Raw genomic sequence first — 23,689 nt, forward strand, 5'->3', positions numbered from 1 at the left:
CATTTATCTCTCTCTATATATATATTGTAAGTTTATGTTAATTGAGTGTATGGTGAGTCTCAATATTCAGTTCAAAATGGTTAAACTCACGTTACCCGATCACTAACCGATCAAATGAACTAAATTTTAAAATAAAATCCAGGTACCAAAGTATAAATTATTTAAAGTTCATGTATCATTGATGTAATTAACTCATAAAACTCGCGTTGACCGGTCATTAACCGGTAAAATATACTAAATTATTCGGTCATCGTTACTTCAGGTATATTTTTGGGACAAAATGTAATCTAGGTACCAAAGTGTGAACTAGGATATAGTTCAGGTACCATTGGTGTAATTTACCCGCACAATATCACACAAAACAATATCTTTATATTGACTAAAAGAGCATTCTCGAATGAAAGAATCAATTAATGTCTACGTTTATGCTTTCTCTTATTATCTTTCTGTTACTAGAGGGCACCCACACGAGCAAGTCTTTTCTCTGGGCCAATACTGAATCATCCAAATTTGTAAAGAACATATACTTGTTCATTAACTAACACTTTTCCATTTCTAGTCAATAATTAATAAGGGTGTGTATTCAACAATACTCAATCTCCACTTCTCAACAAGAATGATACTAACATAATTCATATGATAACTAAGGCCAATAGTCATATTGCATATCTTTCCTCCCACACGACACCTGGTAAAAGATAGAGAAATATATATTACAGGCTAATTACGTAATTATACTATATAGAGTTTGGTATATCTTAGATAACTGTATTGTATATATGCTGTAATTATCATCAATATAGTTCACATTGCCTCCATATTCACATGGTATCAGAGCCCACCTCTCAAACCTAATTTTCTTTTTCACCGATCTCCTCACCGGCCACTATATCAACTATTGCTGCTCTTCAAACCACAACCACTACCCTCTCTGATGCTACCATAGCTTTGCTTGATACCTTCCATGCAGCGGCTTCATTCGCTCCATTCACTACCACATCTCAACCTTATATTTTTTTTTGTTAATCCATTCATAAATCAATCTTCCACTATGTCCATGATTTCCCATATTCCAGTTCCCACAACATCGGTTCCTGCTGCCTTATCAAGCGCGCACACAACAAATCTCCACAATCAACTTATTGTCAAATTAACACCTAGTAATTTCCTCATTTGAAAAGCACAAACCATGTCTACCATATAGGGCAACCGATTGGCCCATCATTTGATTTCCAGAATCATCAACGGACATGGCTTCTGAATATGTTAAAGGATCACCAACTCTTCTAGTCTTTTACGCAGCAACACATGCAAAAGTGACATAATCTGCTAACCTCAGAGGCTATTTTCTTTCTCTTTTTGACATGCTTTTAGCAACTGAATGCTCCTCTTCGATAGTTGTAGATTCTTCTACTTTAGTAGACTCTGTCAATTGGTCATTCAATGGAGATAATGAATTCTCCACCTCAACTTGAACCTCCACTTGCTTATTAGAATTCTATATCTTGGTGTCAGAAGCAACTGAAGACTCATTTGGATGAAGCATGCCATATTCATCGAATACAACATTTCTACTGATTATAGATTTTGGTGACTTGGGATCAAGAAGCCAAACTTTATATTCCTTTACACTAGGAGGATAGCCGAAAAAATGGCTTTTGTAGATCTAGGCTACAATTTTCCATTATTAACATGGACATAAATAGGACATCCGAAAATTCTCAAATCAAAATAATCAGCAGGTTTTCTAGCTTCACTAGATAAGATACTGAGCTACCTGATTGTAGAATATGAAATGACCTGACCATACCTTTTTAGGAGTTTCACAATTCATTAAAGAAAACGGAGAACGATTCACCAAATGACAAGCTGTTAAAGCTGCTTCAGCCAAAAGTCTTGAGATAAGCCAGAATGTGATAACATACAATGAACCTTTTCCAATATAGTTCTGCTCATCTGCTCAGCTATACCATTTTGTTGTGGTGTTCCTGAAACTGTGAGATGTCTGTAGATGCCCATATCTTTACAAAATGTGTTGAATTCATCATTGCAGAATTCCAGACTATTATCAGTGTAGAGACGTTTAATCTTCTTACTAGTCTGGTTTTCCACCAAGACCTTCCATTGCTTGAAAGTGGCAAAGGCATCATTTTTCTGCTTCAAGAAATAAACCTAAACCTTTCTAAAGTAATCATCAATGAAGGTAAGCATATATCGAGCACCACATTTTGAAGGAACGCATGCAAGCCCCTATAGATGTGAATGGATATAATCCAAATTGCATTTTGTTTGGTGAACACCAGCATTGAAACTGACTCGTTTATGCTTGCCAAAAATGCAATTCATAAAACTCCAACTTGTACGTATGTTGACCACAAAGAAGACCTATTGACTCAACATGGACAAACCTTTCTCACTCATATGGTCGAGCCTCATATGCTATAATTTGAACTTTATAACACGTACAATCTTCCAACTTTTATTGGTTTCATTACAACTAGAGCACCTTTCAAAACCGTCAAGGCTCCACCTCCACCAAAAAATCTGAAACTGTTGTCGTCTAAAGTAGATAAGGAGATCAGGTTTTTCTTCATGTTAGGAACATGCCAAACATCTGTCAAGATTCTGACAACACCATCATGCATTTTGATTTTGATGGTACTAATACCAACAACTTTAGAAGGAGAATAGTCGCCCATCAACACAACTCCTCTGTTTACCGATTCATAAGAGGAGAACCAATCTTTATAAAGACAAATATGAAATGAGCAAGCAGGGTCAAGGATCCACCCTTGTGCTGATATAGCACCATCGTCGGATACGACATAAACTTCGCAATCTACTTCATCTTTAGCGACACTGGCTTCGATAAGGTTGTCTTCTTTATGAACCTTTTATTTATTTTTCCTTTATAGGTTGAAACATTCAGCTTTGATGTGCCTTTTCTTTTTACGGCAATTGCATGTCAAATTACCGTGTGTAGATTTTGAGTTAGATATGGACCAGTCGTTGTTGTTGTTGCTGCTGCTGTGATCTCTTGTAGAAGATCTCCCTCTAACGACTAGACTTTCTACATGACCATTTCTATCACAGAAAGCTCTTTGTCTATCAAATCTTTTGAAAGTAGACACCTTTTAACCTCATCCACAGTTAGAGTGCTTTTACTGTAGATCATGATCTCCTGATTTTTTTTGGAAAAAGGAGGTAGAGATCGTAATAACGTAAGAGCTTTGTATTATTCTTCATATTTAATATCTAAATTTTCTAGATCCAACAAAATGCAACTGAAATTATCAAGGTGTGACTTTAGGGGTGTATCTTCCACCATATTGAGCATGTGAAGGCCATGTTTCACAACAAGTTTGCTGGTGAGGTTTTTGGACATGTACAAAGACTCAAGTTTCTCCCATAAGCCTTTAGGAGGCTTCTCATGGATGACTTCACGCAGGACCTCGTTCGACAAGCATAACTGAATGACAACTAAAGATTTCTCCTCCAATTCTTGTTTCTTATTACTGTGGCAGATAACTCATCTACTAGCACATTGTGCAATCAGTTTTGTGTCAAAATAGCTTTCATCTTGACTTGCCAAAGTTGATAAATGATCATACTTCTCGATATCAAATTTTGTTATCGCCATACTAGATCCCAAAATAGATATTAATTAGCTCTGATACAAATTTGTGAGGGAGAATCCGCAGCGAAACGAAATATTTAATCTTGGTAAATAATTTGACAACAAAATAAAAAGAGAACAACAATATAAATGACATAGAGATTTACGTGGTTCGGCAGTGTGCCTACTCCGCAGGCGAAGGAGAACCGAAAATTATTACACTGTAGAACTGAAAGCAGTACTAAAGAATGGAGAAAATAACACTCAAAAGCCATTAACCCTAATATACCAAAAACCTCACAATTATACACTAAAATTAGTAATTGAGTGTCAGTTGATTGGATGGTCAAAACATATTCCATTGCATGATATTTATAGGAAAAATGTGGAATATGAATGAGGGAAAAAATCATATGCGAACAAAAAGAAAGAAAAAGAACTAATGTAAATTTTGATAAATTTATATAGCTTGTATTAAAAAATTCAACAAGATTTAGTTTGAAAGTTGAATTTCAAATCATCCGGGTAAATTACATACGTTGTGTATAACTTTTACCAATTTTCACACTTTGGTGTACAACCAAAAATTTGTCACACTAAACTGTACAAGCTTCAGGTGACCTGCCACTAAAGTTATAGCCAGTTTTTGTAACCGGTCAACGCTGGTTAACTATGTCATACCAGCATTTTTCATCGTAGAATTTAAAAAAAGTGTGACCCACTCTTTATGTAATGATTAATATATCTTTGTTTCTTATAAAATTACTAAAATACTCCCGTCTTCTTCCTTCAACCCCTCTCTCACTCCTCTCTACCATTTCTCTCTCACTCCTCCACCCGTGTTCTTTTCTTACAAAATCACCGCCAACCGTTTCAACACAGGTTGACTTCTTATTTTCTACTGTTACAACACTTGGATCTGAAAATTCTAAGAAAACATTTTGCTTGTCTGAGACGGTTTCTTATTCATCACAAAAGAAAAGGAACTTCAGTTGACAGAGGTGAATCTTTTAATGGCCAAAGTTGGATTTCTTATGTAATTTATCTTGAATCCTTTCAAATGCTGCTACTAGTGCTCTTCTTCGTAAACCAGCGCCAAAATCAATTTAATTTTTATAGCAACAATGAACCAACAATGGATGACCTTATTTTATGTATGGACTTTTATTTAAATTAAACCATTTGAATCAGCAATGAAGGACCTTTCTTTTAAACCATTTGAACCAGCAATAAATGACTTTAGTCTTAGTTCCTTTTAATTTGCATCTACTTAAATCATTTGAGTTGCTTTTAGATTTAGATGTAGTTTTAGTTTCCTGTAAATAATTGTTGCAGTTAGTTGGATTTTTATACATGAATTTTATTCTCTTTCACTTTTATGCAGCAAAAAGAGACATGTTAACTTTCTGTTTATTTGTTCATAATTCATTAACAAAGGATAGAGAGAAGTTAGAGAGAGGGGGAAAGATAGAGAGAGTCATCTTTATCCAATTTCTAAGATATATCCATAAGAGAGAGAGAGATTTAAGGAAGAAGATAAGAGTATTTTAGTAATTTTATAAGGAATAAGACTATATTAGTCATTCCATAAAGTGGGTTCCACTTTTTTTAACTCTACGATGAAAAATGCTGACGTGACATAGTTGACCAGTGTTGACCGGTCACAAAAACCGGCTGTACGTTTTTAGTGGGAGGTCATCTGAAACTTGTATAGTTTAGTGTGACAAATTTTTGATTGTACACCAAAGTATAAAAATGGATAAAGATTGTACACCACGTATGTAATTTATCCCAAATCATCCCTACAAGCAATAAGGAGGTGTGGATCATCTTGCGCTTAAAAAACTGTTAATGTGAGTCCTATCAATTTCCTAACCATGTACATCAATGATAGGTAAAATTCATGTTTGAGTCCCTGATTAATTCATTTTTTGATTGATTAAACTTTTACTCTTTAAAATGGATATATTAAACAGTTGATCAATTATTTTTGAACATATTAAGCTTTTGATGTTTTAAATAAATATAGTCTTGATCAATTATGTTTTAACACATTAAACTCCTATTTGACGCGTCAGTTATGTGAATAATTTAAATTCTGTAAAACCGTCAGGGTATCATAGTTTCTCTAAAGTAAAATAGTTAAAGAAATTATCCGGCGTGATATTTTATATATCTATTGACGTGTTAAAAAAGTTGTATACTAACAATTCTATTTGAGCTAAATGAAATTTGAATGATACACATGACTGAATCGTCCAAAAATAGTTTAATATATTAACAAATAAATGATCAATCTCAGCTTAAAAAATTGGATGCTAAATATGTTAAAAAATAATTGATTAAAATCTTAATGTACCTATTTAGAAGATCAATGTCTTAATCAATAAAAATTAAAAAGCTTAATCGATAAAAAAAATTAAATTGATTAAGTAGTTAAATGTGCATTGTTCTTTGTGATATTTTATGATATTTTGGTGATTGGAACTTTTGGAATGAGTGTTGTCACGATTTGGGAGAAGCAACCAAATTTTTAAGATTCGTATCTATCGAGAAATAATTGGTCTTCCTCGTAACTATATTTTGAAAAGATATTAAAAAAAGTAAGGATTATGGCGATAAATACTAAATCAAATCATGTTGAATATTGATTAGACCTGTCTATGAATTTGGGTACTTGTCTAGTCCGATCGAGTTCGTATCTTTACGAAAACTAGTCATATGTTATCGAAAATTAGAAAAAACTAGTTCTACTGTTATTTAATTTTTGATATTGAAATATTTGAAATGACGGTTAAATACCACTCAAACTAGTTTTTTTTTTCTAATTTTCGATAATGTAAGGTTAAAATTGATCTTGATTGAAAACGTTAGGATTAAATTTGCATCATTTTATACGTTAAGACTAAATTACACTTCCCTTAAAACCTTAGATTTAAATTAGACCATTGTTGTATTTTAATATTTTTTTATGGCTATATTAGTAACACATCTTAGATATAATTGATATTTGGAAGGTCTAGTATGATAATTAAATAATACTCAAACCAGTTTTTTTCAAATTTTCAGTAAAGCATAATACACATTTGACTCCCTAAATTAAGGTTTCAAAATCAATTAAGACCTTAAACTTTTAAAATCATCAATCAGGTCCCTGAATTAATAAAAAATCATCAAACCAGTCACATTCTAAACTAAAATCATTAATTGTGGTCTCATTGAATATCATTCGGTTGAACAGTTTCAGACATTCTTTTCCAAACCTATTTTGAACCAACACAAAGATTATTACAATCTATATCAAATATTCACAGTTTCTAATTTTAGGTCAAGATAGAGACTCAATTGATGATTTTTGCTTAGTTTAAGAACCTAATTGATGATTTTGATAGTTTAGGATCCTAATTGATTTTGAAGCTTTAGTTTGGGAATCAAAATAGATGTAATGCATTTCAATAACATAGGACTAAAATTGATCTTGATTGAAAACGTTATGATTAAATTTGTACCATTTTATATAATAAAACTAAATCTGCATTTTTTTTTTCCGAAAACCTTGAGATTAAATTTTGATCTATATATATGTTCACTCTATCAACTTCTCAAAACATGCAAGTAATTCAATTAAACTAATTATTTACAACTATCCATAAAAACAAAAAATGGTTTTACATCAAAATAACAGTATATTTGACAAAATTGGCCTAATCTAACACTTAGGCTTGTTTGATTCTTAAGCAATTATGCGAAAAAAAAACACTAAAAACGTGAAAACCCTAACCTAACCTAGTACAAAATAGTGAGCTAGAAAAGCAATGGTTTTAAATTAACTTTGAACAATGTAAACAATGGTCAACCCTTCAAAGCATAAATTATTAAGGGAAACTATTTCCCAATTTCAATTAACCAATTAATTAATTAAATCAAACCATTAATTAATTATAATTAATAAAACTAATCAACTAAAAGCAAGTTATTTAAATTAATTAATTAATTTAGTCAGTTATTTTTTTTGGTAGAACAGGAAGGAAAAAGACACCAAAACAAAAGAATTAGCCCGGGATCAGTCTAGGAAAACCGACCCCCACCATATCATCCCCCAGGAGAGAAGAAAGGAAGATAGGAGGAAAAGAGAAAGTAGAAACTCCCAAGATCCTACTGTGGCCTTCTTCAGCAAGGCGGTCCGCCACCCTGTTTTGCTCCCTGAAGATGTGACAGAAACTAATGGTCTCAAAAGAAGAACAATACCTTCTAATCCCTTTGATTAAATTCTTGCTACTTAGACAAGTAGTGTTCATATCAGAGATCATTCTGATAGCTTCCATATTGTCAGTTTCAACGATCAGTTTTTTCAAACCCAGGTTAATAGCTAATTTGAGACCAGAATAAATCCCCCAGAGCTCCGCCGAAAAGGAAGATCCCTTACCCAAATTTTGAGTAAACCCATGAACCCAGCCACCTTCATCATTTCTCAACACCCCTCCAGCAGAAATTTTACCATATTTCAGGCAAGAGCCATCCGTGTTTAATTTCACCAAACCTTCATTAGGCCTACTCCAGCCAAAGAGATATACCTCCCTCCTCTGAATAGATCCAGCTAAAGTGTCCACTTTAAAGCTGTCCACAATAGTCCAAATCTTTCTGGAGAAAAAATTAAACAGATTGGGAATAACTACAGTTCCACCTCCAAAAATCTCCTCATTTCTCCATTTCCAAATCTGGTGACAAACAACAGCAAAAATGGTAACACCATGCTCAAGATCAGCCAACAGCTTTCCACTAACACCATCAACAAACCAATCAGGATCCGAATGGGATAAGAATGCAGGCAACAACTGGTTAGGGATAACTTTTCTCCACACCTCTTTGCTCTTAGCACAGTCTCTAAGGGCATGGAAAATGGTTTCTTCAAACCCACTGCATCTACTACAAACTCCTGAATCCACCAAATGCCTCCTTCTCCTATCCGTATTAGTAAGAAGCCTATTTTTAACCCCCAGCCACAAAAAGCTCCTAATACGGTAAGGGACTTTCAGGTCCCAAATAATTTTCCACAGCTCAGGGTGCGGAGTCACCAAGCTTTGATTAAAAGCCTCATACGCTGATTTACAGGAATAAACCCCATTGTTAGTCAAAGACCAACAATGACCATCTCTATCCTCCTCCTTATTACTCACTTTGATCCCTCTAATCTTCAGCAGTAAATCCAGATCGAGAAAAGACTCAAACCTCGACCAAATCCAATCACCCTCAGAATCAACCACATCCGCAATTTTACAATTACGAACATTAGTAGGCAGAATGGAAGCGCAAACCTCTAATAAAGGTTTCTCACCAACCCAGATATCATTCCAAAAGCTAATAGACTTTCCATTGCCCACATCCCTGCCGATCCCAGAGCAGAATTCAGTGAACACAGCACTGAGACCTTTCCAAAGAAAGGAACAGTTACTAACTCTCTCCTTAAGACCCCCAAAGATCCTATCTTTTCTATACTTTCCGCATAACAGCCGAACCCAAAGAGCAGAAGGAAGCTGCCACATCCTCCACAAAAGTTTCATCAATAGCACTTTATTGTTCTCTCTAGCTTTTCTAATCCCCAGACCTCCTTGATCTTTAGGTTGACAGACCTCATTCCAAGGAACGAGGTGAATTTTTTTCCCTCCTCAGATTCCCCCCACAGGAAAACGACGATTAATTTTATCAAGATCATTAAGCACATGTTCAGACAGCCGATAAGCCTGCATAATGTGGTTAGGGACCGCACAATTAACTGACTGAATAAGCGAAAGGCGGCCAGCAAGCGAAAGGATCTTAGCTTTCCAACTGGCACATCTACTATTAGTTTTGTCCAATGTTTCTTTAAAAGAAGCTTTAGAGACTCTATCACTATGGAGAGGAATCCCCAGATACTTCCCTAGAGAACTAGCCAGAGGAATGCCAGAAATATCACTTAACCTTTTGCAAACTCCTTGGCTCATATTTTTTGAACACAACATTCGGGATTTTTGGATATTCAGCTTTTGGCCAGAAGCAGAACAAAAGCAGTTGAGGATATCCATAATCACACCAATTTGCTCCTCATGGCCTTCCACAAAGATTATAACATCATCATCGAAGAACAAATGGGTAATCTTAGGACATAATTTATTGATCGACACCGGGTGAAAAACCCCATTACCGACAGCATCTTGGATAAGGTGAGTCAGTCTCTCCATAGAAATTACAAATAAAAAGGGGCTCATAGGATCCCCTTGGCGGATACCTCAGGAAGGAGAAAATTCCTCAGACATATCACCATTAATCATAACTTGAAAAACAGGAAAAGAAATGCAGACCTCAATTAAACTCCTCCAACTATTTGGAATCCCAGCTCTCTTCAGACTATCCATAAGAAAACTCCAGTTCAGACGATCATAGGATTTTTCCAGGTCCAATTTAATAGCCACAATACCCTTCTTACCTTTCTTGATTTTCATAGAATGAACCATCTCTTGGGCAATAACCATATTATCCATCATCTGTCTTCCAAGAACGAATCTGCCTTGATTTTGGCTAATAATATCAGGGAGAACACTCCGGAGTCTATTAGCCACAATTTTTGTGATAGTTTTATACAACACATTACAAAGGCTAATAGGCCTCATCTGAAGGAAAGAAGAAGGCTTCTCAATCTTAGGGATCAGGACCAGAAGAGTTTTGTTCACCAAGCTAATATCCTCAGAACCACTAAAAACTCCTTTAATAAAACTGTAAATAGATTCTTTAACAGTCTCCCAGTGTTTATGAAAAAAACCAGCTGGCAGGCCTTCAACTCCCGGAGCTTTAGTAGCCCTAATACTGAAGATTGCCTGATCGATCTCTTTCTGGTCAATAGGATGGAAGGCTTCCCGAATTTTATCATTTCCCAAACTGGGAAACATAGTCCAAGACAGAGCTTTATTCAGGTCCACATGGTCTTCTTTGAACAACTCTCTATAGAAACTAAGGGCCATACATCGAATGTCCCCCTCCTCATAAACCCACTCTCCATTAGGATCTTTGATGGCATCAATTCGATTCTTCTTCCTCCTAATCACAGTAGAGAGATGAAAATACCTGGTGTTGCAATCCCCATCTTTGAACCAAGCTTTCCTAGACTTTTGAAACCAAAGTAATTCCTCCTGTCTAAGAACAGCTTCTAATTCATATTGGAGTGATCTCAGAAGCCCATCCAAACTGTGATCAAATCTAATCTCTAACAAACGTTGGATGCCCTCCATTCTTCTCAAAATTTTATTTTTTCTTCTGATAATATAGCCACAAATATTCTTATTCCAACCTACCACATTATTCCTAAAACCCCCCGCATCTTGAAGGACATTAGAATGAGGTTTCCAATTATCTTTAACAAAGTTTTTAAACTCCGGATGGGATTCCCAAGCCACCTGATACCTAAAAGGCCTATCCCCTCTAAGCCGATGACCTCTAACCAATTTTAATAAGATATGACAGTGATCAGAGTGACGGAAATGGAGATTTAACACTGAAACTTCAGGAAATCTACTCTGGGCAAAAATATTTGCATAAACTTTGTCTAAACGAACAAAGGTACTATTTCTTTTCCAAATAAACTTATGACCAGCAGCACCCAAATCCGAAAGACCACACAAATCCATACATTTTTTATGGTTCAAACAACGATTGATATAATGATTACCACCCCCTCTTTGATCACTCATAAGGGCAATAACATTGAAATCCCCCGCCACAAACCAAGACTCATTTAAGTTAATGCTCATAGAATAAAGAGCCTCCCACAGCCTTTTACGATTGGCCTGGATAGGGTCAGCATAAACAAAAGTGATAAGGAAAGGTTTATTACTAGGGAAACTCACTTTACTGTGAATAAACTGCTTGTCCAAGGTAATAATATCAATATGAACATGATTTGGCTTCCAAAAAAGCCAAATTCCACCAGCCCGGCCAGTAGCTTCCGATCTGACACAATTCCAGTTCCTAAACTTCTTAACTACCTCATCTGCTTTAACTCCACTTATCTTAGTTTCCATTAAGGCAAAACAAGAAGGGTTAAATTGTTTGATTAAATCTTTCACATGGATACGGGTAGCCTTGCTAGCCACTTCTCTAACATTCCATACAAACAAATCCATCAAAAAAGGAAGACTACTGACCCCCGGCCCCAACCCTAACTCAGGTATTTATTAAGGGCTCCTAGGAGCCTCGAAGCGGTACCCGCAGGCCCCCTCCTGTCCAACAAATCTATATGATTGTGGATCTTTTTCTGAATACCTTTCGGTTTCTTCATACTCATTTTATTAACCCCCATAGTGCCCCCATTACTGGGCTCCACACAGGGTTTAGAGATACTAACCTCTTTGCTCTTCTCATTTGCTTTTGAAGTGTAACTCTTGTTGCCTTCCTGGGCCTCTTCTTTGGAAACAAAAAGAGGATTAACTGCCTCCACTATGTTAATCATTGGCTCAGCAGATTCTAACCCTGACATGCTCAAATCAATATTCTCAATAGGATGTGCAGAGTCATGCTCATCCTCAATAGAGAGAGCCCCAAATCTGGAACCTGAAGCGATAATCGGAGCATCCCCAGACCCTTCTTTCCCCTTTGGAATGGAGCAGACTTGGTGTTGATATCCGGAGGGCGATTCTGAACCACAGAAGCACGTGTCCTTCGCATCCCTGACCTCTTAGCAACCATCCAGGGGCCAAAATTCCTCCCATCTCATTGGATCCCACCTTCTTTCCCTTTAACAGTTTCAATAACCTCTTCCCTCACCTTCTCCCTTTTAGGGCACCCCTCAAAAGTATGACCAAACATACCATATTCATAACAAATATTATGTAAACCTTCATACTCAATAAAATATATCGTATTCTGAACACAGAATTTAGACAAGAGGGGTTTAGCCAGGTCAATATCAATGCATACTCTTGCAAACTTGCCTCTGACAGCCCCTATAGTAGTTTTATCCACATGGTGAACTTTTCCCACTAACCCCCTATCTTATTAAGAAAGGCTTCATTATAATATTCTATTGGAAGGTTAGGAAACCTGACCCAAGTCAGAATTCTACTCACCGAACAATCATATGGATTGAAATTAGGGGCCCATGGCTTAAGGCCAAAACTTGATTAGAAATAATATAAGGTCCTCCATTAATCACTGCATTATAATCCTCAGCCCGGGTAAATTTGATTACATAGTAATCATTTTCCAAGTCAGTAATACTTACTTTTCCTTTTTTAGCCCACTGTGTCTGGATCCGCTGGGCGAAATAATTAAAACTAATGTTTCCCAAGCACAGTTACAATTAAAGATAACTTCCATTTAGCCCTGAAAGCCCGCTTATCATCCGAGGAGAGCCTAATCACCGGGCATAACAGATTGTCATTTTCCTCACCCTCCTCGTCTGAATCAGAACAGAACTCATCCGAATCATCCTCCATAAAACCCTCATCTAAACACAGATCCTCCTCTACCACTCCTATGACAGTATCTTTCCACGACATTCCCCCTATTCCTGGAACATGATAATTCTTAATTCCCAGACCATTATTAGACCTAGGAGACCCATTCCCCAAGGACAAGCCTTTGACGGGTTCCTCGTCAATTTGAGCATGAACCCCCCTACTAGTCAGATTTCCATCCGACACTCTGCCGCTGGCCAGGGCCTGAGTCCCTCATACTCTAGCATCCACCAGCTCTTCTATGCCCGCAGCCAGCAGGCCGCGCTTCTCCTACCCCACCAACAGCAAACTCTCCCCTCCCCTTGGCCTGGCACCAGCGCCTACGACGCCTCCCCCCTGACCCGCATCCAACGCCCCTGAACCTTCCATGAAACCGAGGCCACCCGCGCCTACAGCTCTGTCCGCGGCTCCCACATGCCTTGCCCCTTTCTCATCCGGAATTCCGCAACCATCGCCTCCCTTACCCTGCGACTCCCCCTCACCCCCTACATATCCACCAGAAGGCGATCTCCATCCCCACCAAAACCGGATCCGCCAACACCAACCCCTAAGGCCGCCGATCTCCCTCGGCTCTCCTCCCCATCCCTATCCGACCACAGATCTATAACCCCTGCCTTCCCCGCCTCTCGATCCGACCAGCCCGCCCTTAGCCGCTCCCCTCCTCCGCCTACCGGCCCCCTCTCCGATGACCTCTCCCTCCCCCTTTTCTCTTTCATCCGCTCTCTCTCTTTCATATATTTAGGTCAGATTTTTTTAAACACAAAATTGGTTTTAATTAATTATTGATAAAAATCTTGCACATGTATTTAATTTATAAAATGAATAAATACATTTTGATAAAACAACTTTCATGAAAAATCTAAAAACTCAAAGGATCAAAGAGGAAATTTGTCATCCAAAGCTCACTCCATCTTCTTCCAATTTCATTATTTTTTGATAAACAACTTGTTAACGATATTTTTATAATACTACTAATTTCAACCTTGTAACGTGTATATTGGGTGCGGTTGTACCAGATAAATTAATTCCCAATTGATTTTGACAAATACAGTTATACATTATCTGCACGGAAACCTGAATTATAAACGAAACGATTGACGAGAAACGTAAGGATTGAAAAAGTCCATCTTGAGTTTCGAGTCCCGCTAGATGATTTATAGATATCACGAGTAAACTAAATAGAATTGAAATGCGAAATTGACACGAGGATCTATTTTATTGATGTAAAATAGTTTAAATACAAGTGCTTAAGATGAAAACAATAAATTACAATTGAAATTAATTCTATACAAAATAGCTAAATTAATAAGTATGTGGATGCACAGTAAAGGTTGGAAATCTTTCTAATATGCTTTATTCAAGCCCATGAAGTCTACGCAGAGCCGCCACTTGCTATTGGCCTTTTTAACCAAGACGACGTTGGCTCGCCACTTTGGATACTGAATGGGCTCATTGTGACCACAATCTAACATCTTTTGTATATCCGCGTTGATTATTTTTTATCTTTCCGGGCCATGATTCCTCTTCTTTTGATGAACACCTTCTACGTGAAAGCAGAGATATTGTCCTTTTCGTAGTTGATCAGTATGTCATCCTTTATTGGTTCAGGTAGCTCAACAGCTATCTAGACAGGCTTGCCTTCGACTAACTATATAATTTTTAGGGCTCCGACTGGCTCAACCCTTTCTCTTTCTTCCTCTTTTTAGTCTTTGACCTGAGGCTTCATGTTGATGGAGGCCGTGCGCAGGTCTACTGGACGATCATTTTGATAACCAATTCATCATCATGCCACTAGTCTGACTTATTTTTTGGATTACCAAAGTAAAAGTCTCACTGAGTCTTGATAGGGACGTTTTGTCCCTATCTTTTAGTGTGATTTACGGATTAATTCTGAGCTAATAATTAAGTTTAATTATAAAAATAAATGTGTTTTCAAATAAATAATAAAATAAAATAAAACTTATGCTTTTAATGAATTTCTTTTACTTTTGATTAATTTCAGAAAAATAAAACATCAAGCTAATTCAGTTCTCGTAAGTCGTATTTTGCAGGTACGGGTTAAGAATAAATAAAATATTGATGATCCAGTGGTACACGGGGCGTAAACTATCCCACGCAGGGTGTAGAGAAATTCCCACTAAGTCACGGCAGTCAACCTGCGTGTTCCCACACAGTCAACATCTACCACGCATGGCGTAGAGCATAGCACGTAGGGCGTGCAAGGTGTGAAATAGTGACAAATGTTCTAGGAGCTCACCCACGCGGGGCGTCCCCAGATATACGCGGGGCGTAAAGATGCAATCATGTAATATTAAGATCCAGGAGCTCAACCACGTGGGGTGTACTCCGGTCTATGCGGAGCGTGGTTGAGTCAACTCCTCTGAATTCAGTCCACGCGTAAGAGAAATTATCAATGGAATGGGTAAAATTCCAGACACGCGGGGCGTCCTCCCATCCACACGGGGCGTGCCATGTGAAACCTGCATAAACAATGTGAATTCTTACTTGTAACTTGTGTATTACGATTTTACCACCGAACTTGATGTGTATAAATAAGAGTGATTAACACTCATTTCTTCATTCAGATTTTATATAACCAAACTCTACCATCTTGAGAGTTTGTTCACTTATTCCGTCACTCCGTCGAAGTTCCGTTCCATCCTCTTCCACCAAGCTCGAGAGTTCCACCTCCAAGACCTAAGAGACGGCCTTGAGTCTGGTTAGGTAGTTCCAAGGGCCGATTCTTCCCTTTCTACTTGCTAATTAGCTTGTACTCTTCCTATGTATTAGGCTTGGTTGTATTCCACATTTACGCGTTCCATGTTTATAATATATGATTTGCAATTTCCGTTTCTATATATGTGTTGATATTTACTACTTGTTTTAATATTCGTAATTAATTATTATGTAGGGGGACACGATTACCGACGCCCTTTCGGGTTATCTTTAGGAAACCATATAGGTGCTGCCCTATCGAAAGTGACGCACCAGAAACCGTAGGAATTGACAAGCCACGGAACTTATGGGCCCTAGTTTCTGATCCCCAGCATTAGACACGCCTTTAGGAGGAATCACGTAATCTAAGCACTTCACGGGTCGGTCGGTCTACACGTAGTGGTCTTTGCAAGAGTAAATTATCAATCGTATATATTCGGAGTCATTGTTTATTATATTTATAACTTATCACCACCCGTATCACTTCTTTAGAGTTTTGGTTATATAAATCTGTCTCACCATAGTTTAGGAGTAGTTTGTAGTCGTCACCCAAACCAACCTAAAGTATTCACCGCTTAGATAACGAATAAAACCGAGTAGTTTAATACTTGTGGTTATAAATCCCGTGGATTCAATACCCGGTCTTAACCAGATTTTTACTTGATACGACGGAGTACACTTGCCCCTACGTAGTAGCGTCTAGTAGAGTTTAAAATCACACACACATGTAACGTCTTACTTATACTTATATCCATATACCATCCACACTCTATACCCTCTAGACGACTTACAACATCAAGTCTCTCACACTTTCTATAAGCTGTCAATTTCTCTCTTTTTCTTAGGGCCCGATCCCCTAGTTTTAATGTTGATGACCCCTTTCGACACTCACATTTCATTGTTATTCTCCCTCTAGGAGCATCCTCCATACTTTTTGAGGAAGTGGTATAACTTGCCACTTTCAACCATTTTTTCTAGCTCTAATATTAGCGGCATGCAGTCCTCTGTATTATGACATTCACTCCTGTGGAAGTAAAAAAAGGTTCCATTGCTTCTCTTTGAGGTCTTCTAGCTTGGGTATGCACTAGATATGTAGCTTGTTATCTTCTACCCAGTACAACACCTCTTTCCTAGGAGCGTTAAAAATGATGGAGGGCTTGCCTTTTTCTTCTATTGGTCATTGCCTTTGTGGTCTCTCTCTTTCTCTCCTTTTGAAGGTTTTGATAATTAGTTGGATCAAGTCGATCCTTTAGTAAATTGTTCGGTTTGTGCTCATCCTAGTGGGTGTAACTCCTTGCCCTTTTCACCAGGTCCTAGAAGTCTTGAGGCCTAGATGTGACATTACATTGATACAAGGCCCTACTTTAGTAGTTCTCTGATATGGAATATATTGCACCTCTGATATTAAACTCCTTGAAGCAGATGGCAAGAGCTTGGAATCTCTCTGTAAGGTAGGCCAAAGTTTCCCTATTTTGTCTAGACCATTTGATTTAGATCTTGCATCATTTTGCCCTAGGGAAAAAAAGGTAAAAAAGGATTAGCGAAGGATGAGGCCATCCGTTTTAAGCTCCAAATGGATCCTGGGAGAAGCTGTTCGTACGAGTAGACTGCCGAATCCTTGAGGGTCGTTGGTAAGAGGCGATAAAAAATGACATCGGTGGCCATTTTTTCTTCCATCATTCATCTGAAGTTCTTCACATGGGTTGTTGGATCTATCGCGCCACCATATTCCTTGAAAGTAGGGACACAAACTCCGCTAGGCATTGGCTGATGCCTAATTTTTGTAGAAAGTGGAGTGCATGCATCAATTAACTCTGGAGGTCCCGTCTACTCCTTTACCTCATTCCTATCCTCCTGCATCTCACTTTGTATGATACCATACCTTTCGCACTTACTGATGGATCTATCATTGTTCTCATCCTCTGCCTTTTTCCTTTCTCCCAACTGCTCTTGGGCTGGTTGACACCTTTGAGACTCATCCTCATCTCCCACATCTCTTTCTCTAGAATGATGTCTAGGCTCATGCCTTTACACTATGTCTGGATCTTATTTTTGCATAGGAATATGTGGTGACAAATCCCTATAGTGGTCACTTTAGAACCCAAGTACATACTCATTGTATGCACCATTACCCGCTATTCGGATGGATTGACCGGCCATTTTAGAATATGGTCCCTGAGGTGATAGGCTCCTTTCATACCGCGCTTCCGGTTAGAGGGGATGCTAAATCGTGGCACAAGTATTTTTGCAATTGGTGGGACGTATAACTTCCTTTGCTGGTTAAATTGCGTGTTGATCTCGTCGAGGAATCACTGGTGTTAAGGATCGATAGGCTCTTTATGGAATTGGTCATGGGAGAGCAGTCGAGAATCTGGATGGGTAAGAGATCATTGGTTAAAGAAAATAGGTAAAAAAATTTATATTTCCGCTACGTCCCGTTTGCCAATTTTCTTACAATATGGATGATATACCTTTTCTATTTATAATGACTGTCAAGGTTAATCATCATCATTCTAAGAATTCACCCTAATGAGTCATCAGACACGTGTCAACCTTCAGTTTGCTCTTCCATGCTCAATCTGTGATGCCGTTAGGTAGTGCATCCTGTCATGTAGTAAGTGTGCAACCAGGTGTCCTCGTTTCATTGAGCCTAAGGCCTTCCGGCCTCTAGAGTGTCAGACGACGCACTCTATTCTTTGTCCTCTGTCCTTTGTGCAAACTTTTATCTTAACCCAATGGTTGCTCCTTCTCGACAATTTTAATCCTGTTACATTTTTTGAGTATGTTTTTTTTTTGAGAGAGCATTTTGAGAATGTTTCATTACGAGATTTATCTTAGTATTGAGAGTTTTTGTGGGTTAAAAATATATTAAATACCCATCATACACTTACAATTACTCTAAATGATACCCTCTTTTCTAAAGGAAAGGCTTATTATTATTACACTTACTTATTGATGTTATTGTTATGAATAATAATATCTGTGCCTTCAAGTAATAACCTGATGTGCTTATAAATAGGAAATGGACTAAGGGTTTGGAATGTATAAAATTGAGCTTTAAAAATTCAGTGTAGCCATGGAGATCATGTCTCTTCCAAATTTCCTACCTTATTCCCATATTACTACACCTATTCCATTTCTCTTCTCATCATTCTTCATTCTATTCATGTCAATGCTTTTTCTTACTTCCTTAAAATTCTTCAACCTAGTAGACCACAAATCAACTCAACTTCCATTACCTCCTGGCCCGAAACCATGGCCTATCGTTGGCTGCTTGCCCGCGATGCTTAAAAACAAGCCTTTCTTTCGATGGATTCACAATCTTATGAAAGAACTAGACACGGAAATTGCTTGTATCCATCTAGGAAATGTTCATACAATAGTAGTGACATGTCCTAATATTAGCTGCCAATTCTTAAAAGCACAAGATTCTGTTTTTGCAAGCAGACCTATTAGCATGTCCACACGCATTACTAGCAACGGGTACTTGACAACAGTATTTGGTCCATTTGGGGAACAATGGAAGAAAATGAAGAGAGTTCTTGTATCTGCAATGCTTTCTCCGGCGAAACATAAGTTTTTCTATTCGAAAAGGCGCGAAGAAGCAAACCACCTTGTTCGATATGTGTATAAATTATGTACAAAACTTGAAAACGGTGGTCTAGTAAACATCCGTTTCGTCTCACAACACTATGGTGGAAATCTGATTAGGAATATAGTGTTCAACAAGAGATCTTTTGGGGATGGAAAAAATATTGATGGAGGACCATGTTTTGAGGATGAACAGCATGTTGATGCAATTTTCACTACCCTTGCTTATATATATGCATTTTGTGTTTCTGATTATTTGCCATGGTTGCTAGGATTTGACATTGATGGGCATGAGAAAGTTATTAAGGAAGCTAATAGGATTATGAAGAAATATCAAGATCCTATAATTGAATCAAGGTTTGAACAATGGAGAATTGGGAATAAGAAGGAAGTTGAGGACTTGCTTGACATGTTTATTGAATTAAAGGATGCTAATGGTATACCCTTACTTTCCAAGGAAGAAATTGGAGCTCAAATAACTGTAAGAATATCTCTCTTTGTTTATAATTGCAACATTTATAATTAAATGTTACTTTTAGTTAGGTAAAGCAACACTTATAAAGTGTTGCATTAAATATTTTAATACAAAAAAGTACATAAGAATTTGATATAGAATTAACAGGAAAATTGATGCATGTTTGCAGGAAATAATGTTGGAAGTAATCGATAACCCTTCAAATGCCGTGGAATGGGGACTGGCGGAGATGATAAACCAGCCAAAAATTATGGCGAAAGCCGTAGAAGAATTAGATAGAGTTGTTGGAAAAGAGAGACTAGTTGAAGAATCAGATTTTTCAGAATTAAATTACATAAAGGCATGTGCAAGAGAAGTGTTTCGGATGCACCCACTTGCTCCGTTCAATGTTCCTCATGTTGCCATGACTGATACAACAGTTGGTGCCTACTTCATCCCCAAAGGCAGCCATATTTTGCTGAGTCGTGTTGGCCTTGGCCGGAACCCTAAGGTTTGGGATGAACCTGAAACGTTCAAGCCCGAGCGGCATTTGAAGAAGGATGGATGTGGTCAGGTTAACTTGTCTGAACCTGATTTGAAATTTATCTCATTTACCACTGGAAAACGTGGATGTCCAGGAATAGCAATGGGAACAGCAATGACTGTGATGCTATTTGCTAGGCTTCTACAAGGATTTAGTTGGAGTAAGGAATCTAATCAGACAAGTATTGATCTTACTGAGTCTGTCAATAGTCTTACACTTGCTAAGCCTTTGGTTGCATTAGCAACTCCTCGTTTGCCATCATATGTTTACACAGCTTAATTAGGGCACATTTGACATTACTTTTCCGAACTCTAAAAGCAGTGTTTGATAAATAAAAAACTGTTTTCCTTATAAGCTAGAAAATTCTGAGGGCAAGTCTGTCTGTCGGAATAGCTTGAATATTATTAAAGGCATTAAAAGGATTGGGTCCTCCTTTGAGTCTATTAAGTTCACTCATATTTATAGGGAGCAGAACCGCGTCGCAGACCGTCTTGCGTTGGAAGGGCACTCTGGTTTGTTGGGCCTTTCTACCTTTTCTTCTCCACCGGTCTTCATTTCTTCTTTGATCTTGGAGGATGTGGTGAGGGTCAGTTTTCCTAGGCTGATCCCGGGAGGACCCGAGTTGGTATAAGAAACACTATAGGGGGACAGGGACTACCCTGGCGTATGGATCTCCGCCGCCCCTGGGGTCAGTAATCGGTACTGGCCTAAGTGATCCGCCCTAGTCTACCAGAGACTAGGAGAGTCGGGCATACGTCATTCGGAAGGAAGGCGGATGTCTCCGTAGGGTGGAACCCTACGGACATTATGGGGGCCGGTGAGTGCCCCATAGTGCGAGCCCATTCTAGGGTGAGGCTTGCCCCACAGGGAGACCCTTCCAGGACGGAATACCGACAGAGGCATTGACGGGACCCTTCGGTAGAAGTTGGCTGGCCGAGACTTGGGGAAGTCGAGGCGCCACACGGGGCTTAGGCTGGGCCTAGGATTACCCCCGTGACATTTGGATTGAGCTGTTTTGTTTGTTTAAAGAAAAGAAAAACTGCTTTTAGAAAAAACCACAATTTGTAGCTTTTGAGGAAATATGTGTCACAAATTATTAAGAAAACTGATATTAAATGTTTTCAGATAAAAATAGTCATAATTCTTATTCAACATTTTCGGTAAATAATTTACTAGTCTATACATTTTTACTTAATTCAGTAAAACCTCTATATAGGAATACATTTGGGACCGGGCTATTTGTATAACAATTAAGAGGTTATTACTAAATAGAGTTTGGTATAATAAAATTTCTCAACACATAAAATTTTAAATTTTTAATAATAACAAGAACTCTCTGATTATTATTATTAAGAAAATATTTATATAAAGTTGTTTGAGACCAGAAGTATTTTCCAACCATTCTACCAATTGCTTTTCATTCCAATTGGGATTTGATTCTTTTATTTTGCACAGCTCAGTACGAATACCTTCCGTTAGATGAACTCGTTTTTTTTTTCTTTTGGAGGCATGGTTAAGGAATACGAAATAATAATACCACTTGAAATTGGTTAAGATTTTTTTTTGCTAGAAATTGGGACGAGACAAAACTTGGGCGGGATGAGCACCCATGGCCCAAGAACGGACAAACCCGCAATATATTAATAAACGAAAAATGAGTACTTGAACAAGAGAAGAGGAAGGAGAACAAACAAAAAGAAGGGGGGAGTTTGTGTTTCCAAAATTTCAATATTTTATAATTTAGTTCGAATTCTTAATATATATATATATATATATATATATATATATAAATATATAATTACTACTATATAGAGGCATAGTTTCTAAAGGTGGGACTTGAAAAGTGTATAAGAAATAACGTTTGGGAGGTTATTCCTATTTATAACTGGTCCAAGTTGGGATCTAGTCTTTTTATAACAAAATAGAAGTTATTACTATATAGAGTATTCATACACAGATATTTTACTGTACACTAATTAATTATCCTATTTTAATAAAACACTTTTTAGTCTTTAAATTTTATTTTATTCAATATTTTAGTCCCTTTAGAAAGATTAAACTGTTTAATCATTCAAATTTGTTAGGAACTAAATATTTGAATAAAACAAAAATTAAAAATTAAACAGTATACTATTAAAATATAACAACTAAAATATATATTATATAAAAATGTTGTTAATCACCCTATTTTTCCTTTCATCCATGAATTGTCAAATCCAATTTCATAAATTGGCCACCGTGGTGGGTTTTGGGATCCCTTTAATTTTGTTCTTTAATAGGTTGAGGATAGTCATGAAATTTTATTTACATTTTGTTTTCTTAAAATTGATTTTTATGAGCCCTCAATCAAATAAAGACATGATATGAAAGTTTGACACACAATTGTTGGAATTTAGTCTTTAAGTTAATCATGAATTCTTTGTAGCGGGGTGTCTAAAACTTATAATTCATTTTGTATGACATGAATAGTTATTATATATTAGAGCATCTTCAATCAATCAAAGATACTTTTAATTCACTCTCAAAAAGCATAATATAAATAATTGATTTTTAATGATTTAAGGAATGACTATTAGGTCCTGTTTTTTATCACTTAATTTTAGTAACAATTAGTTCAGTTCAGTTCAGTTCAATTCAGTTCAATTCAGTTCAGTTCAGTTCAGCATTCAGTTTCAGCATCCAGTTTCAACATCCAGTTTCAGCATTCAGTTTCAGTATTCAGTAATTTATCATTATTTATTATATTATCATTATTTATATATAATTTATTATAATAATTATTATTATTTATCTATAATTTATCATTATTTATTATATTATCATTATTTATATATAATTTATTATAATAATAATTATTATTTATCTATAATTTATCATTATTTATTATTATTATTATTTATAGTTTATCATTATCTATAAATTAGATAAAAGTCAAGAAATGATAGTTTATTAAAATATATATGGTTTAATAAAAAAAAATAAAACTAAAGTATGCATCCATATTTAAAAATTAGGAATTGCATCCATATTATGAATTATTTCTCAAATTTATCCAATTTATCAATGTTAGGGATAAAATTCCACCATTTTAGACGTTAGAGGTAAAATTACTTCTGACCCAAAACGTTATTTTTGCACTTTAACCCTTAATTAAAATAAAAAGTTAAGAGTTTGTATTCATATGAAGATTTGTATTTAATTTCATAGGCTTTAAATTATATATAAATTTGTGTTTGTATGTAATTTGTATTTTTAATTTAAATTAGACTTATTTTTATTTAATT

At 36.7% G+C, this 23,689-nt stretch overlaps 1 protein-coding gene across 1 annotated transcript; it reads left to right on the forward strand.

Annotated features, from left to right (window-relative positions):
* The first annotated feature begins 18,892 nt into the window (after positions 1 to 18,892).
* Positions 18,893 to 20,684, forward strand: LOC136236017 (tryptophan N-monooxygenase CYP79A68-like). Its single transcript, XM_066026137.1, has 2 exons — positions 18,893 to 19,888; positions 20,052 to 20,684. Exons 1-2 carry the CDS (start codon positions 18,893 to 18,895, stop codon positions 20,682 to 20,684), a joined length of 1,629 nt encoding a protein of 542 aa, XP_065882209.1.
* Positions 20,685 to 23,689: the final 3,005 nt, after the last annotated feature.

Source organism: Euphorbia lathyris, chromosome 7, assembly GCF_963576675.1.
Source record: "Euphorbia lathyris chromosome 7, ddEupLath1.1, whole genome shotgun sequence".
NCBI lineage: Eukaryota > Viridiplantae > Streptophyta > Magnoliopsida > Malpighiales > Euphorbiaceae > Euphorbia > Euphorbia lathyris.